Below are 18948 nucleotides of genomic sequence, written 5' to 3'. Positions count from 1 at the left end.
GTGAAAGCTTAGCATCTGCGAATGGTGGAGGTGAAGAATCGCGTCCACGGTGGACACATTTGGACAGTGAGTACTCAGTGTCTCTCCAACAAGCCCAATGTTGCTGTCTGTGGAGCTTTTCCTCATTGTCCTGGGAGTCTACACCCACAGTGGGGCAGGTAAATGTATGTTATTTTTATAATTACAAATACAAATTACAACGGCATTCTATTAATTTCATTTAGTTCCTGTTGTTCTCGTTACTTCCTCTTGAGCAGCTCCTTGAGTTACGATACACTAGCGGTCCCGCTAAGCCCCAAGTTCTTTAATATTTCTAAATGTCTTTCAATTTTACCATAGCTATTTCAGCAGCATTCATGGAGTATGCATTTAATCCATTCCTTACTGAGTATAATACTTCACAAATCATTATTACATTTTATCTGCCACTGTTCCCCTTATGACAATTTTCCTGATTCATTCCATTGCTGCCTCTTTAAATTCCTCTTCCTTGAATTGATGTTATTTGCAAATTTGGCCAGTTTTCATTTGAGTTCAAATCAAAGATATCGGTGAAAATGGGTCCCTGTTGCCACAATCCTAAAAAGTTGCTTCTTACCACACTTAAACCAACTTTTTGAGTTCCATTGTTTTAATGTGGGAGTCCACATGAACTCTGACACCCAGTTCTACCTCTGCACTATCTTTTCCCGTCCCCACCACTTCCTCTGAATATTATGCTTTTCTGGGTCTTTTGGTGAAGATCGATGCATAGGATCTAGGCTGAGATCAGGGGCGTCATTCTCTGACCCCCCGCCGGGTTGGAGAATCGCCGGGGGCTGCCGTGAAACCTGCCCCCGCCGGTTGCCAAAGTCTCCGGCACCGGATATTCGGCGGGGGCAGGAATCGGGCCGCGCCGGTTGGCGGGCCCTCCCGCTCGATTCTCCGGCCCGGATGGGCCGAAGTCCCACCGATAAATTGCCTGTCCCGCCGGCGTAAATTAAAGTACCTATTTACTGGTGGGACAAGGCGGCGTGGGTGGGCTCCGGGGTCCTGGGGGGGGGCGCGGGGGGATCTGACCCCGGGGGGTGCCCCCACGGTGGCCTGGCCCGCGATCGGGGCCCACCGATCCGCGGGCGGGCCTGTGCCATGGGGGCACTCTTTCCCTTCCGCCTCCGCCACGGTCTCCACCATGGCGGAGGCGGAAGAGACTCCCTCCACTGCGCAAGCGCGGGAAACTTTCAGCGGCCGCTGACGCTCCCGCGCATGCGCCGCCCCGACATGTCATTTCCGCGCCAGCTGGCGGGGCAACAAAGGCCGTTTCCGCCAGCTGGCGGGGCGGAAATTCCTCCGGCGTTGGCCTAGCCCCTCAATGTTGGGGCTCGGCCCCCAAAGATGCGGAGCATTCCGCACCTTTGTGTCGGCGCGATGCCCGTCTGATTGGCGCCGTTTTGGGCGCCAGTCGGCGGACATCGCGCCATTTCGGGAGAATTTCGCCCCAGGTCTCATGCCTGTTCTTCGTCAGCTTGGATCGAGCATTGGCAAAATGACAGCTTTTATGAGCACTTGCATTTATACAATGCTTTCATAGCTTCAAGATGGCCCATGCTGTCTTACAGCCAATTGCGTACTTTTCAAGTCTGATAGGGCTCTGATGCTGGGCCTGGGCGGAGCAGTCTGGTCACCCTCATGCATGCGTTCTGGGGGTAGACGGGGGGGGGGTGACCCGTTACTCCTGTGGTGGTGGAGGAGAGGATACCTCTCGGGGGAGGGATTTGCATTGTGAAGGGGAGGGGAGCCCGTCACCGGACGTTGTGTGTGTGTGTGTGTGGGGGGGGGGGAGAAACTGAAGTGACATCACAGAAAAGCTGTGACCTGAGTGGCTGGTTGGGAATCTACACTAAATTTTAAAAATTAAGCATTGGTAACTAATTAAACATAATTACTTAATTATAATTTAGAGGGGTATCTAAGCCAGAGATCGGAGAGTACTATATTTAGCTTTCACATTTATAGTAGAAATCTAATGCTAGGAAACAGATAGTTAACAGTAACCTTTTAAAAAAATTTAAACTTTTAACTTTAATTTACTAATTAATTGACGCAATGTCAGTTAGAGGGATGCAGTGCTCTGACTGTGAGCTGCGGCGGGTCCGGGAGGCTTCCAGCGTCCCGGATGGCGTCATCTGCAGAAAGTGCACCCAACTGGAGCGCCTCACAGACCGCATGGTTCGGTTGGAGCAGCAATTGGATGCACTTAGGAGCATGCAGGTGGCGGAAAGCATCACAGATAGCAGTTATATAAATGTGGTCACACCCAAGGTGCAGGCAGAGAAATGGGTGACCACCAGAAAGGGCAGGCAGTCAGTGCAGGAATCCCCTGTGGTTGTCCCCCTCTCAAACAGCTATACCCCTTTGGATACTGTCGGGGGGGATAGCCTATCAGGGGAAAACAGCAGCAGCCAGAGCAGTGGCACCACGGCTGGCTCTGATGTTCAGAAGGGAGGGTCAAAGCGCAGAAGAGCAATAGTAATAGGGGACTCTATAGTCCGGGGCACAGATAGGCGCTTCTGTGGACGTGAAAGTGACTCCAGGATGGTATGTTGCCTCCCTGGTGCCAGGGTCCAGGATGTCTCTGAACGGGTAGAGGGCATCCTGAAGGGGGAGGGCAAACAGGCAGAGGTTGTTGTACATATTGGTACTAACGACATAGGCAGGAAGGGGCATGAGGTCCTGCTGCAGGAGTTCAGGGAGCTATGCAGAAAGTTAAAAGACAGGACCTCTAAGGTTGTAATCTCAGGATTACACCCTGTGCCACGTGCCAGTGAGGCTAGAAATAGGAAGATAGAGCAGCTAAACACGTGGCTAAACAGCTGGTGTAGGAGGGAGGGTTTCCATTATCTAGACCACTGGGAGCTCTTCCGGGGCAGGTGTGACCTATATAAGAAGGACGGGTTGCATCTAAACTGGAGAGGCATAAATATCCTGGCCGCGAGGTTTGCTAGTGTCACACGGAAGGGTTTAAACGAGTATGGCAGGGGGGTGGGCACAGGAGCAATAGGTCAGAAGGTGAGAGCATTGAGGGAGAACTAGGGAATAGGGACAGTGTGGCTCTGAGGCAGAACAGACAGGGAGAAGTTGCTGAACACAGCAGGTCTGGTGGCCTGAAGTGCATATGTTTTAATGCAAGAAGTATTATGGGTAAGGCAGATGAACTTAGAGCTTGGATTAGTACTTGGAACTATGATGTTGTTGCCATTACAGAGACCTGGTTAAGGGAAGGGCAGGATTGGCAGCTAAACGTTCCAGGATTTAGATGTTTCAGGCAGGATAGAGGGGGATGTAAAAGGGGTGGCGGGATGTAAAAGGGAGGATATCACAGCTGTACTACAGGAGGACACCTCAGAGGGCAGTGAGGCTATATGGGTAAAGATCAGGAATAAGAAGGGTGCAGTCACAATGTTGGGGGTTTACTACAGGCCTCCCAACAGCCAGCGGGAGATAGAGGAGCAGATAGGTAGACAGATTTTGGAAAAGAGTAAAAACAACAGGGTTGTGGTGATGGGAGACTTCAACTTCCCCAATATTGACTGGGACTCACTTAGTGCCAGGGGCTTAGACGGGGCAGAGTTTGTAAGGAGCATCCAGGAGGGATTCTTAAAACAATATGTAGACAGTCCAACTAGGGAAGGGGCGGTACTGGACCTGGTATTGGGGAAAAAGCCCGGCCAGGTGGTAGACGTTTCAGTCGGGGAGCATTTCGGGAACAGTGACCACAATTCAGTAAGTTTTAAAGTGCTGGTGGACAAGGATAAGAGTGGTCCTAGGGTGAATGTGCTAAATTGGGGAAAGGCTAATTATAACAATATTAGGCGGGAACTGAAGAACCTAGATTGGGGGCGGATGTTTGAGGGCAAATCAACATCTGACATGTGGGAAGCTTTCAAGTGTCAGTTGAAAGGAATTTAGGACTGGCATGTTCCTGTGAGGAAGAAGGATAAATACGGCAATTTTCGGGAACCTTGGATAACGAGAGATATTGTAGGCCTCGTCAAAAAGAAAAAGGAGGCATTTGTCAGGGCTAAAAGGCTGGGAACAGACAAAGCCTGTGTGGAATATAAGGAAAGTAGGAAGGAGCAAGGAGTCAGGAGGGCTAGAAGGGGTCACGAAAAGTCATTGGCAAATAGGGTTAAGGAAAATCCCAAGGCTTTTTACACGTACATAAAAAGCAAGAGGGTAGCCAGGGAAAGGGTTGGCCCACTGAAGGATAGGCAAGGGAATCTATGTGTGGAGCCAGAGGAAATGGACGAGTTACTAAATGAATACTTTGCATCAGTATTCACCAAAGAGAAGGAATTGGTAGATGTTGAGTCTGGAGAAGGGTGTGTAGATAGCCTGGGTCACATTGAGATCCTCCCTGTCTCCAGGTGATGTCCCGGAGGACTGCAGAATAGCCAATGTTGTTCCTCTGTTTAAGAAGGGTAGCAAGGATAATCCAGGGAACTACAGGCCGGTGAGCCTTACTTCAGTGGTAGGGAAATTACTGGAGAGAATTCTTCGAGACAGGATCTACTCCCATTTGGAAACAAATGGACGTATTAGTGAGAGGCAGCATGGTTTTGTGAAGGGGAGGTCGTGTCTCACTAACTTGATAGAGTTTTTCGAGGAGGTCACAAAGATGATTGATGCAGGTAGGGCAGTGGATGTTGTCTATATGGACTTCAGTAAGGCCTTTGACAAGGTCCCTCATGGTAGACTAGTACAAAAGGTGAAGTCACACGGGATCAGGGGTGAGCTGGCAAGGTGGATACAGAACTGGCTAGGTCATAGAAGGCAGAGAGTAGCAATGGAAGGATGCTTTTCTAATTGGAGGGCTGTAACCAGTGGTGTTCCGCAGGGATCACTGCTGGTACCTTTGCTGTTTGTAGTATATATAAATGATTTGGAGGAAAATGTAACTGGTCTGATTAGTAAGTTTGCAGACGACACAAAGGTTAGTGGAATTGCGGATAGCGATGAGGACTGTCAGAGGATACAGCAGGATTTAGATTGTTTGGAGACTTGGGCGGAGAGATGGCAGATGGAGTTTAATCCGGACAAATGTGAGGTAATGCATTTTGGAAGGTCTAATGCAGGTAGGGAATATACAGTGAATGGCAGAACCCTCAAGTGTATTGAAAGTCATAGAGATCTAGGTGTACAGGTCCACAGGTCACTGAGAGGGGCAACACAGGTGGAGAAGATAGTCAAGAAGGCATACGGCATGCTTGCCTTCATTGGCCGGGGCATTGAGTATAAGAATTGGCAAGTCATGTTGCAGCTGTATAGAACCTTAGTTAGGCCACACTTGGAGTATCGTGTTCAATTCTGGTCGCCACACTACCAGAAAGATGTGGAGGCTTTAGAGAGGGTGCAGAAGAAATTTACCAGAATGTTGCCTGGTATGGAGGGCATTAGCTATGAGGAGCGGTTGAATAAACTCGGTTTGTTCTCACTGGAACGACGGAGGTTGAGGGGCGACCTGATAGAGGTCTACAAAATTATGAGGGGCATAGACAGAGTGGATAGTCAGAGGCTTTTCCCCAGGGTAGAGGGGTCAATTACTAGGGGGCATAGGTTTAAGGTGAGAGGGGCAAGGTTTAGAGTAGATGTACGAGGCATGTTTTTTACACAGAGGGTAGTGGGTGCCTGGAACTCGTTACCGGAGGAGGTGGTGGAAGCAGGGACGATAGCGACATTTAAGGGGCATCTTGACAAATACATGAATAGGACGGGAATAGAGGGATACGGACCCAGGAAGTGTAGAAGATTGTAGTTTAGTCGGGCAGCATGGTCGGCACGGGCTTGGAGGGCCTGTTCCTGTGCTGTACATTTCTTTGTTCTTTGTTGTTCTTTGGTATTGGGCAGACCGCTCAAAATGGCGGCCCGATACTGGAATTCCAACGGAACCCGGAGAGCTCTCCTTCTTACATAAATTAGCATGGTAAAGGAGAGGGAATTGCACCTGGGCGCTGCTCCTTGCGCCAGCAGAGACCAATAGCAATTCCCTGCTGGCGGGACCACTTAGTCTCCAAAACCAAGAATCCAGCCCAGCACTGATAAATCGGTAAAATGTGAATTCCCTCAGCGATGTTAACATAGCACTTGGGCTAGAGTGGGGTATATACACTGAAATTATGTAATTGCGTTGTGTTGATTGTAAAGTTACCTTTCAAAACACGGGAACATTTATGGAACTTGTTTTTTAATAAAACATTGAAAGTAACCAATTGGTTTTTTTTCCCAATTAAGGGGCAATTTAGTGTGGTCAATCCACCTATATGCACATTTTTGGGTTATTGGGGTGGGACCCACACAGACTTGGGGAGAATGTGCAGACTCCACATGGACGGTGACCCGAGGCTGGGATCGAACCCGGGTCCTCGGTGCTGTGAGGCAGCAGTGCTAACCACTGCATCACCGTACTGCCCTTCGAACTTATTAACCAGCGATGGACTTAAGGACATTTGAACAGGACAGTGACTGCAATTTGATAGTTGCTGAATTCATGATTCAAAATTGATTTTTGTTCTGTTTTATTTAATTAGATGCATCTTCCAACCAGATGTCTCGGCTTTCTGCCTACGAAATCACTATTCCTAAACTTGTAAGGGAACGTCAGAAACGACATGTTGGCCAGGTACTTGAAATGTTGAATGACCTGTAAGATGTTATTCAAATGTGTAATACATATAAATTCCTCATTGCCATTATTCTATATCAATAAATATATATGATACAATAAAATGTGAAAAGAATTACGGCAATGGCAAGGTGTATCATCAACAGTTGTATTTCATTTTCATAGTGGAGATTTTTCTCAATTGCTGACATTATTGATTTCATGAAATGATAAGAATACATAATAATATATAGGATGCAACTTTGGTCTATTGTGCGCAGTAGAGCTTGAATAAGAACATAAAACGCTAGATAAACTCATCACGTCAGGCAGCATCTGTGGAGAGAGAAACAGAGTTAATGATTCAAGTCCATATGACTCTTCCGTGGAACTTTCTTAGATTTTTAGACATATGGCTTGAAATATTGGGCACGATTTAATGAAAGGTTTCTTGTGGTAGCAAGCAGGAACTGCCACGAGGTTCTCGACGCTCGAACTGGCGAAGCGGACACTGGTATCAAACGTTAATTGGTCCACTTAACAAGGCCCCATTAGTTTCAGGCCGCAAATGATGATACCACGAGCTGATTTGCCGGGACCGCGCCCGCCAGCTGCTCGCCAACAGGGGGAAGCAGCACTTAAACGGATTCTGCAGAGAAAACCCCACACATCTCACAGCCATGTCATTGAAGAGTCCAGCCCCTCGATTCGGGGGTTCCAACCTGGCCAGATTGTTGGACGCAGTCAAGACCAGACGGGATACCCTGTTCCCCCGAGGGGCTCAGAGGGTCAGCCACAGGGCAACCAATACCGCCTGGGAGAAAGTGACAGCGACTGTCAGCTCAGGGTGTCGCCAGGAAGACCGGCACCCTCTACCCTTATTTGCATATTTAAAGAGCTAATATTTGTTTCAGGCAGGCAGGCAAATGGACAGCCTGAGATAATATGGCATTCCACCAGCCTGTCTATGACTTGTTGAAGTTTGTCACTTTTACAGAAGTATAGAGTGCCCAATTCTTTTTCTTTCCAATTAAGGGGCACTTTAGTGTGGCCAATCCACCTACCCTACACATCTTTGGGTCGTGGGTGTGAGTCCCACGAAGACACGGGGAGAATGTGCAAACTTCACATGGACAGTGACCCAGAGGCAGGATTGAACCAGGGTCCTCAGCGTCATGAGGCAGCAATGCTAACCACTGCGCCACCATGCCGCCCTCCGTTGAAGTTTGTCACTGTCTTCACAATTCACACAATAGCTCCAAGTTTTGAGTCAGCAGAAAATTTTGAAATTCTCCCACAATATATATATTGTAACATATATCAATTCAAGCAGTTGCTCTGGGAAATGCCACTGTATACTTTCGTCAGTCTAAAAACCAAATATTCACCAGCATTCCTGTTATTCAGTCAACTTTGTATCCATGCTGCCATTGTCCCATTTATTCTATGGACTTCAACCTATTCTGCAGCACTTTATCAATGTACACCACCTCAACCATATTACCCTTATCAAACTTTTGTGTTGCCTCATCAAGCAAGTTAGTTAAATACAATAAATATTTCATAAATCCATTCTGTCTTTTCTTAATTAATCAGCATTTGTCTAAGTGACTGTTACATTTGTCTCAGACTATCATTTCTAAAAGTTTTCCCCGAGGTTAAACTGACTGCCCTGCTGTGCTGGGTTTATCCTCACATCCTTTTAAAATAATGGTGTAAAATTTGCAATTCTCCATTTTACTAGCACTGATGTTAACGAAGGAGGATTGGAAGATTATGGCTAGTATCTGCACAATTTCACTTCCCTGCTCTCCGGTTTTGGTGACTTATCCACTTTTAAGTGCAGGCAGCTTTTACAACAGCTTTTTATCATTTTTCATCCCATCCAGTATCTCAATAATTACAGACTGATCCTTTATTAATATAAATTAACCCATGATATTAAAGCTAAAATTAAGCCTGACACGATGCCCCTCAGAAATGGGTGAGAGATCCAATAGCGGTGCAGGATAATTTGCTTGCTGAAATATTGGAATGATATGTGTATTTCTATCTGTGAATGTTGCTGAAAGTCTGTTTAGATATTAAAGCTACAGCAGATACTCTTAAATGCTTGGGAAATTGGAACTCATGAAGTGCGGCACGGTGGCACAGTGGTTAGCCTCACAGAACCAGGGATGCGGGTTCAATTCTGGCCTTGGGTGTCTGTCTGTATGGAGTTTGCAGGTTCTTCCCATGCCTGCGTGGGTTTCTTCTGGATGCTCCGCTTTCCTCCCACAGTCTAAAGATGTGCAGGTTAGGTGGATCGGCCATGCTAAATTGCCCTTGGTGTCCAAAACGTTAGGTGGGGTTATGGGGATAGGGCGGGGGAGTGGGCCTCGGTAGGGTGCTCTTTCAGAGGGTCAGTGCAGACTTGATGGGCCAAATGACCTCATTCTGCACTGTAGGGATTCTATGGTTCTCTACAGAAACCAGAAAATCTGGAGGAACAAGTGTGAAAAAGACCTAATATCAATAGAAGATTTCACTGATATTAGATCTTATTAAGCTAGAATTTTTTCCAATTTAACATCTGAAAGACCTTGGCAACCATGTTCAGCCCTAGCCAATAACCCTATTTTGTAGCCCACCCCATTTCCAGCTTCTCAATTGGATTGTTCCCTGTTCAATCTAGAGTCAATTTTAATGGCCACATTTTACATATCACTAAAAGCATTTACCTCTGTCTTATCAACATTTCCTACCTCTGCCCTTTCTTCACACATTGAGACCCTTATCCATGCTTTCGCCACTGCAAGTTTGATTTTTTTTCAATGTCCACCTTATTGGACATCCACCACTTTCCATAAACTAACTTAGCTAAACTCTCCTACCTCTATCCTATTTCACAGCAAGTCCCATTCTTCCATCACACCTGTCCTCATTGACCTACTTAGTACTCAATATCCCAATGGATTAAATTGTCCTCATCTATGAATCCCTTCACAGCCTTTTACACACATTGTTTCTGTTGCTTCCTCCAGCCTCATATGTCCTTGGGTACACATAATAATAATAATAAAAAACGCTTATTGTCACAAGTAGGCTTCAATGAAGTTACTGTGAAAAGCCCCTAGTCGCCACATTCTGGCGCCTATTCGGGGAGGCCAGTACGGGAATTGAACCCGCACTGTTGGCATGGTTCTGCATTGCAAGCCAGCTATTTAGCCCACTGTGCTAAACCAGCCCCTAACGTGCCTCCCTCCACTCCCCCCCCCCCTACTCCCATCTGCTTCACTATTGGGCCTTTGTTATTTCAAGCCTACTTTCTGGAGCTCCTTCCCTAAGCATTTCCCCCATTTTCTCTTTGCCATTAAACACATACTTAAAATCAATCTTTTGGAACATGCCTTTGATCACCTCTCTGAACTTTCCATGGATCTTTGCTGTTCTATGCAATGTGTCTTCAGGCTTGTTGAGCAAGATTTTACCAACCCTCAGATGGCAAGCTTGGAGGCAGATAGGAGGTAAAATGCTAGCAAGCCGTATGGGGAGGGCTCCCGAATACATTCTTGCATGATCTTGAACTTGCATATATTCCCGATGTCAAGACTTACCCAGTACTGGCAAGATCCTGGTTATGGTATTTCCATGTTAAATGTCCAAGTCTTTCTGGTGAGATAATATGGAACTAACAAATTAGACAACACAGAATCAGTCTATTGTAACCTCTTTTAAAACTGAAATTTATCTTTGTTCTTATTTCTGCAGGGAGGATGGGTGGATCAAATGTCTTATTTAATTGGTTTGGAAGGTGAAGTGTATATGCTAAAACTGGAAAGGAACAAGTAAGTATTGTTTTCTTAAATTCTTTCACGGGTTAATAATAATAATATTTATTATTGTCACAAGTAGGCTTACATTAACACTGCAATGAAGTTACTGTGAAAATCCCCTATTCATCATACTCCAGCACCTGTTCAGGCATACGGAAGGAGAATTTAGAATGTCCAATTCACCTAACAAGCACGTCTTTCGGGACTTGTGGGAGGAAACCGGAGCACGGAAACCCACACAGGCACGTGGAGAACGTGGAGTGACCCAAGTGGGAATCGAACCTGGGACCCTAGTGCTATGAAGCAACAATGCTAACCACTGTGCTACTGCGCAGCCCAACATTGTGGGCATCATCGACTAGGTCAGCATTTGTTGCTCAACTCCAATTGACTTTGAGAAGGTGGTGATGAGCTGCCTTCTTGAACTGCTGCAGTACATGTGGTGTAGGTACACCACAGAGCAGTTAGGAGGGAAGTTCCAAGATTTTGATCCAGCAAAAGTGAAGGAGCAATGATATAGTTCCAAGTCAAGATGGTGTGTGACTTGAAGGGGAACATGCAGGTGATGATGATCTCATGCATCTGCTCCCTTCTAGGTTTTAGAGATTGCAGAATGGGAAAGTGAGCCTTGGTAAGTTGCTGCAGTGCATCTTGGTGGATGAGGTGTCAATCAAGCAGGCTGCCTTATCTTGGGTGGTTTCAAGTTTTTGAGTGTTGTTGGAACTGAACTCTTTCAAGCAAATGGAGAGTATTCCAACACATTCCTGACTTGAGCATTGCAAATGATGGACAAGTGTGGCAAGTGAGAAGGCAAATACAATAAGCATAGTGGGTGAGGCAGTACTGGAGAGACTGGTATCCTTGAAGGTGGATAGAAAAACCAGGGCAAGATGGATTGTATCCCAGGCTGTTTAATGAAGCCAGGGACGAAATAGTGGTTGCTCTGATAATCACTTTCCAAACCTCACTAGATACAGGTGAATTCCAGAGGATATGTTATAGCGTCATTTAAAAAGCGTGAGAGGGATAGGCCAGAAAACTATAGGCCGGTCAGTCTGATTTTGGTGGTGGGCAAATTATTAGAAACAATTCTGAAAGACAGGATGAACTGTCGTTTAGAAAGGCACGGATTGATCAGGGATAGTCAGCGTGGTTTTGTTAGGGGAAGATCATGTCTTAAGGCTTTGACATAGTCCCATGTGGCAGACTGGTCAGAAAAGTGAGATCTACAGGCAAAGGTGGCAGGTTGGATCCAAAAATAGGCTCAATGATAGGAAACAAAGGGTAATGGGTCAATGGATGTTTTTGTGAATGAAAAATTGGTTTCCAGTGATGTTTCACAGCGCTTAGTCTTGTGGTCTTTGCAGTTTGTTGTACATATTTAAATGTGAGAGGCATGATTGTGACATTTGAAGATGACACAAAATTTGGCTGGGTAGTTGATAGTGATGAGGTCAGCTGTTGATTCCAGAATGATGTGAAATGGTTTGGTTCAGTGGGCAAAGAAGTGACAAATGAAAATCAATCCAGGAAAGTGTGAGGTAATGCATTTGGGGAGGGCAAACAAAGCAAGGGAATACTCAATAAATGGGAATATAGTGAGAGGGGTTGAGGAAGTGAGAGACCTTGGAGTGCATGATCTCATGTCTTTGAAAATGGCAGGACAGTGAGACAAGGTAGTCAAGAAAGCAAATGGAATGCTTTCCTTTATTGGGTGAGGTATTGAGGACAAAAGTAGGCATGTAATGCTGGAACAGTATAAAACACTGTTTAGGCCACAGCTGGAAACTTGTGTATGATGCACGATCAATTACACAAAGACGAGAGTTGAATGCAACTGAGGCTTTATTACACTAAGATGTGTGGCCTCCTACAGCAGCTGGCGAAATGGCCACTGTATGGGGAGCACACATATTTATACTCCGCCTACTGGGCGGAGCCAGCAGGCAAGGAACTACCCCCCTACCTGTAGTACAGGCCTTACCACAAATCACCTAATATATACATCAGTGGTGACTACCACATTCACCCCCTGTTAAAATTGAGTCTGGAGGGAGTGGTGGAGAAATATATACAAGTAGAAAAATGGAGTCCCGATCAAGTTACAGGTTCAGTCGGTCCGGAGCCTTGATCTGCCGTTGGGAGCGCCGCAGTGGTGTTGGTCTGGTCCTCGGTGACTCCGGGAGCGTGCCAAAATCCTCGTCATCCTCGGGCGTGGGCAGGGGGAGAACGGATTGTCCTGGGGCGGGGCAGCGGTGGTGTACGCCGGGGAAGGGGAGGGTGGCGCTGGGTCGGAGGGGTGTGTGTGTGTGGAACCAGCTGGTGCCAGGTCCCTGAGGGAGACAGTATCTTGGCGGCCGTCGGGTACGCTACGTAGGCATACTGCAGGTTGGCATGGAGTAGCTGTACCCTTTCAACCAACGGGTCCGCCTTGTGGAGTCATACGTGCTTACGGAGGAGTACAGGTCCTGGAGCTGCAAGCCAAGTTGGGAGCGACACCCCGGAGGTGGACTTCCTGGGGAAGGCAAAGAGACGTTCATGGCGTGTGTCATTAGGAGCAGTGCACAGGAGCGACCGAATGGAGTGCAGGGTGTCGGGGAGGACCTCCTGCCAGCAGGAGTCCGGGAGATTTCTGGACCGTAGGGCCAGCTGGACGGCCCTCCAGACCGTCCCATTCTCCCTCTCCACCTGCCCGTTTCCCCGGGGGGGTTATAGCTGGTCGTCCTGCTCAAGGTGATACCCTTGTTGAGCAGGATCTGACGCAGCTCATTGCTCATGAATGAGAATCCCCTGTTGCTGTGGAAGTAGGCGGGGAAGCCGAACAGAGCGAAGGTGGTGTTGAGGGCTTTGATGACGGTGGCAGACGTCATATCAGGGCATGGGATGGCAAAGGGGAATCTGGAGGACTCATCGACCACACTGAGGAAGTACGTGTTACGGTCAGTGGGGGGGAGGGGCCCTTTGAAATCCACACTGAGGCGTTCAAAGGGAGACCTTCACCAGGCGCACACAGTCTGGCTGGTAGAAGTGCGGTTTGCACTCCGTACAGACCTGGCAATCTCTGGTGATTGCCCTGACCTCCTCGATGGAGTAGGGCAGATTGCGGGCCTTGATGAAGTGGTACAAACGTGCGACTCCCGGGTGAAAAAGGTTGTCGTGCAGAGTCCGGAGTCGGTCCACCTGTGCGCTGGCACATGTACCTCAGGATAGGGCATCGGGGGGGCTCGTTGAGCTTACCGGGCGGGGCGATACAAAATCTTGTAGTTGTAGGAAGAGAGCTCGATCCCCCACCTCAAGATTTTATCGTTTTTGATCTTGCCCCGCTGTGTGTTGTTAAACATGAAAGCTACCGACCGTTGGTCAGTGAGGAGAGTGAATCTCCTGCTGGCCAGGTGATGCCTCCAATGCTGCACAGCTTCAACGATGGCTTGGGCCTCTTTTTCGACGGAGGATTGCTGAATTTTGGAGGCATGAAAGGTTCGTGAAAAGAATGCCACGGGCCTGCCTGCCTGGTTTAGGGTGGCGGCCAGAGCGACGTCTGATGCATCGCTCTCGACTTGGAAGGGGAGCATCTCGTCCACCGCATGCATCGCAGCCTTGGCGATGTCGACCTTAATACGGTTAAAGGCCTGGTGAGCCTCAGCCGTTAGGGGAAAAAGAGTGGATTGGCTGAGTGGGCGGGCCTTGTCCGCATAATTTGGAACCCACTGGGCATAGTAAGAAAAGAACCCCAGGCAACGTTTGAGGGCTTTCGGGCAGTGGGGGAGGGGGAGTTCCATGAGGGGGCGCATGCAGTCGGGATCAGGCCCCAGAACTCCGTTCTGGACCACATAGCGGAGGATGGCTAAGCAGTTTGAGCTGAACACACAATTCTCCTTGTTATAAGTTAGGTTGAGGAGAGTGGCGGTGTGGAGAAATTTGGCAAGGTTGGCGTCATGGTCCTGCTGATCGTGGCCACAGATGGTGACATTGTCCAGGTACGGGAAAGTGGCCCGCAGCCCGTACCGGTCAACCATTCGGTCCATTTCCCGTTGGAAAACCGAGACCCCTTTGTTGACGCCGAAAGGAACCCTGAGAAAGTGGTAAAGGCGGCCATCTGCCTTGAAGGCAGTGTATGGGCAGTCCGACTTACGGATGAGGAGCTGGTGGTAGGCGGATTTCAGGTCCGCAGTTGAGAAGACCCGGTACTGTGCAATCTGATTGACCAAATCAGATATGCGTGGTAGGGGGTACGCGTCGAGCTGCGTGTACCTATTGATGGTCTGGCTGTAGTCCACGACCATCCTGTGTTTCTCCCCAGTTTTCACAACTACCACTTGGGCTCTCCAGGGGCTGTTGCTGGCCTCAATGATGCCTTCCCGAAGCAGTCGCTGGACTTTGGACATGATGAAGGTCCTGTCCTGGGCGCTGTACCATCTGCACCTGGTGGCGACGTGTTTGCAATCTGGGGTTAAGTTTGCAAATAGGGAAGGTGGTTCGACCTTTAGGGTCTCGAGGCCGCACATAGTAAGGAGTGGGTAGGGGCCCGCCAAATTTCAATGTTAGGTTCTGGAGGTTGCACTGAAAGTCCAGGCCGAGTAGTAAAGCAGCGCAGAGGTTGGGGAGGTCTTAGAGGCAGAAGTCGGTAAACTCCACGCCCTGGACAGTGAGAGTGGCTATGCAGTACCCCCGAATCGCCACTGAGTGGGAGCCGGAGGCCAGGAAGATTCTCTGATTGGCGAGGTGTACCGCGAGGAAGCAGCGCCTTACCGTATTGGGATGAATGAAGCTCTCGGTGCTCCCAGAGTCCAGCAGGCAGGAGATCTCGTGCCCATTGATTTTCACGTTTGTAGAGGCGGTTGCTAGGTTGTGTGGGCGAGACTGGTCAATCGTGACCGAGGTGAGACGCGGCTGATCGTCGATGGTGGCAGACGATGGGTGCCCGGGGGGCATGGGTCCTGGTAAGGTGGCGCCGCCCACGGGCCGCACGTGGTGGGGATTGAACAAGATGGCGCCGCCCACGGGCCGCACGTGGTCCGAGGAGGGGAAGATGGCGGCGCCCACTGGCCGTGCGTGGTCCGAGGAGGGAAAGATGGCGGCGCCCACTGGCCGTACGGGGGGGGGTCGGAACAATAGCAGCGACTGAATGGGCCTGGCACACCGCCACAAAGTGCGCCTTCTTGCCGCAGGCCTTGCAAAGGGCGCTCCGGGCCCGGCAGCATTGTCGGGGGTGTTTTGGCTGCCCACAGAAGTAACATTTAGGGCCCCCGGGGTTGGTTGGCTGCCGCGCGGCACAGGCATGGGATTGGCTGAGTGAGGTCCCTGATGGGGTGGCCGTCTGCGGAGTCCACGATGCATAGGAGGGGTGGGCCGCGCGGCCGGGGGTGTAGGCCTGGATGTTGCGCGAGGCGACCGTCAGCGAGAGCGCAAGCTTTTTGGTTGCCGCGAGGTCGAGCGTGGCCCCTTCTAAAAGGCGCTGGCGGATGTAATTCGACGCTATCCCCGTAACAAAAGTGTCCCTCATAAGCAAGTTTTTAAAAAATATATATTTTATTCAAATTTTTCGGCCAAACAAAACAGTACAAAGGTTTTTCCCTTTTTACAACAATAAAACAATATAAATAACAGTGACCATTTTTAACAAATAGATAAATAATATGTAAACTAAATGGCAACTGCCATAACAAAAATAATAGCTCTCCCAAATAATAAGATCAAGCAATCCAATAGACGTAACCAAGTACAAATATCTATACAAAAACACCCCTGAGGACCCACCCGAGCCCCCCCCCCCCCCCCCCCCTCCCTGGGTTGCTGCTGTTACCTTCCCATTTCCTTTATCGTTCTGCGAGGTAGTTAATGAACGGTCGCCACCGCCTGGTGAACCCTTGAGCCGAACCCCTTAGTGCAAACTTTATCCGTTCTAGTTTTATAAACCCTGCCATGTTGTTTATCCAGGTCCCCACGCCCGGGGGTTTGGCTTCCTTCCACACAAGCAATATCCTTCGCCGGGCTACTAGAGACGCAATGACCAAAACATCAGCCTCTCTCGCCTCCTGCACTCCCGGCTCTTCTGCAACCCCGAATATAGCCAACCCCCAGCTTGGCTCGACCCGGACCCCCACCACCTTCGAAAGCACATTCGCCACCCCCACCCAGAACCCCTGCATTGCCGGGCATGACCAAAACATGTGGGTGTGGTTTGCTGGGCTCCTCGAGCATCTCCCACACCTACCCTCTACCCCGAAAAATTTACTGAGCCTTGCTCCGGTCATATGCGCCCTGTGCAAAACCTTGAATTGTATCAGGCTAAGCCTGGCGCACGAGGACGAAGAGTTTACCCTACGTAGGGCATCTGCCCACAGCCCCTCTTCGATCCCTTCCCCCAGCTCTTCTTCCCATTTTCCCTTCAGCTCATCCACCATGATCTCCCCCTCGTCTCTCATTTCCCTGTATATATCCGACATCCTACCATCCCCCACCCATGTCCCTGAGATCACTCTATCCTGAATCTCCTGCGTCGGGAGCTGCAGGAATTCCCTCCCCTGTTGCCTCGCAAAAGCCCTCAGTTGCATGTACCGAAATGCATTCCCTTGGGGCAACCCATATTTTTCCGTCAGCGCTCCCAGACTCGCAAACGTCCCGTCTAAGAACAGATCCCTCAGTTGCACAATCCCAGCTCTCTGCCATGCTCTAAATCCCCCATCTATTCTCCCCGGGACAAACCTATGATTATTTCTTATCGGGGACCGCACCGAGCCTCCCGTCATTCCCCTATGCCGTCTCCACTGCCCCAAAATTTTCAGTGTTGCCACCACCACTGGACTTGTGGTGTATTTCTTCGGAGAGAACGGCAATGGCGCCGTCGCCAGTGCTTGTAGGCTGGTTCCTTTACAGGACGACATCTCCAATCTCCTCCACGCCGCTCCCTCCCGTTCTCCCATCCACTTACACACCATTGAGATATTGGCGGCCCAATAGTACTCACTTAAGCTCGGTAGTGCCAGTCCCCCCCTATCCCTGCTACGCTGCAAAAACCCCCTCCTCACTCTCGGGGTCTTCCCAGCCCACACAAAACTCATGACACTTTTCTCGATTTTCTTGAAAAAAGCCTTCGTGACCATCACCGGGAGGCACTGAAACACAAAAAGGAATCTCGGGAGGACTACCATTTTGACCGCCTGCACCCTACCCACCAGTGACAGGGGCACCATGTCCCATCTCTTAAAATCCTCCTCCATCTGTTCCACCAATCGTGTTAGATTTAGCCTATGTAAGGTTCCCCAACTCCTGGCTATCTGAATCCCTAAGTACCGGAAATCTCTTGTTACCTTCCTCAGCGGTAAATCATCTATTCCCCTACTCTGCTCCCCCGGATGCACCACAAACAACTCACTCTTCCCCATATTCAATTTGTTCCCCGAGAATTCCCCAAACTCCCTGAGTGTCTGCATTATCTCAGGCATCCCCTCCACTGGGTCCGCAACATACAGCAATAAATCATCTGCATACAATGATACCCGGTGTTCTTCTCCTCCCCTGAGTACTCCCCTCCACTTCCTGAAGCCCCTCAATGCTATGGCCAGGGGCTCAATTGCCAATGCAAACAGTAACGGAGACAGGGGGCACCCCTGCCTCGTCCCTCTATAAAGACGGAAGTAGTCAGACCTCTGCTGTTCGTGATCACACTTGCCATCAGGACCCTATATAGCAGCTGTACCCATCCAATAAACCCTTCTCCAAAACCAAATCTCCTCAACACTTCCCACAGGTAGTCCCACTCCACTCTGTCGAATGCTTTCCCGGCGTCCATCGCCAACACTATCTCCGCCTCCCCCTCTGGTGGGGGCATCATCATCACCCCTAGCAGCCTCCGTATGCTCGTGTTCAGCTGTCTCCCCTTAACGAACCCAGTTTGATCCTCGTGGACCACCCCGGGACACAATCCTCTATCCTCGTCGCCATCACCTTGGCCAGGAGCTTAGCATCTACGTTCAAAAGGGAAATGGGCCTGTAGGACCCACACTGCAGCGGGTCTTTTTCCTTCTTCAAAAGTAACGATATCGTCGCCTCCGACATAGTCGGGGACAGCTTCCCCCTTTCCCTGGCCTCATTAAAGGTTCTCATCAAAAGCGGGGCCAGTAGGTCCATATATTTCCTATAAAATTCCACCGGGAACCCATCCGGTCCCGGGGCCTTCCCCGCCTGCATGCTCCCAATCCCCTTTATCACCTCCTCCACCTCAATCTGTGCTCCCAGTCCCGCCCTCACCTGCTCCTCCACCTTCGGGAATTCCAGCTGATCCAGGAAATGCATCATTCCCTCCTTCCTTTCCAGGGGCTGAGCCTTATACAACCTCTCATAGAATGCCTTGAACACCCCATTCACTCTCTCCGCTCCCCGTTCCATCTCTCCCTCCTCATCTCTCACCCCACCTATCTCCCTCGCCGCTCCCCTCTTCCTCAATTGTTGGGCCAGTAGCCGGCTCGCCTTCTCTCCATACTCATACTGTAC

At 49.4% G+C, this 18948-nt stretch overlaps 1 protein-coding gene across 2 annotated transcripts in view; it reads left to right on the top strand.

Moving 5' to 3' along the window:
* Positions 1–18948, top strand: part of LOC140393165 (disintegrin and metalloproteinase domain-containing protein 9-like) — a 98495-nt gene continuing 79547 nt past the window's right edge. Inside the window, exons 1-3 of one of the 2 annotated variants that reach the window (XM_072479287.1) lie at positions 1–158; positions 6567–6658; positions 10391–10467. In XM_072479287.1, coding sequence (XP_072335388.1) covers positions 98–158; positions 6567–6658; positions 10391–10467 — 230 coding nt within the window. In that variant the 5' untranslated portion in view covers positions 1–97. Of the gene's footprint in view, positions 165–6566; positions 6659–10390; positions 10468–18948 lie in introns of both variants that reach the window. The other variant, XM_072479286.1, reaches the window with a different exon arrangement.

This window comes from Scyliorhinus torazame, chromosome 16, assembly GCF_047496885.1.
Source record: "Scyliorhinus torazame isolate Kashiwa2021f chromosome 16, sScyTor2.1, whole genome shotgun sequence".
Lineage (NCBI taxonomy): Eukaryota > Metazoa > Chordata > Chondrichthyes > Carcharhiniformes > Scyliorhinidae > Scyliorhinus > Scyliorhinus torazame.
This window is presented reverse-complemented; position numbering and strand designations above follow the sequence as displayed.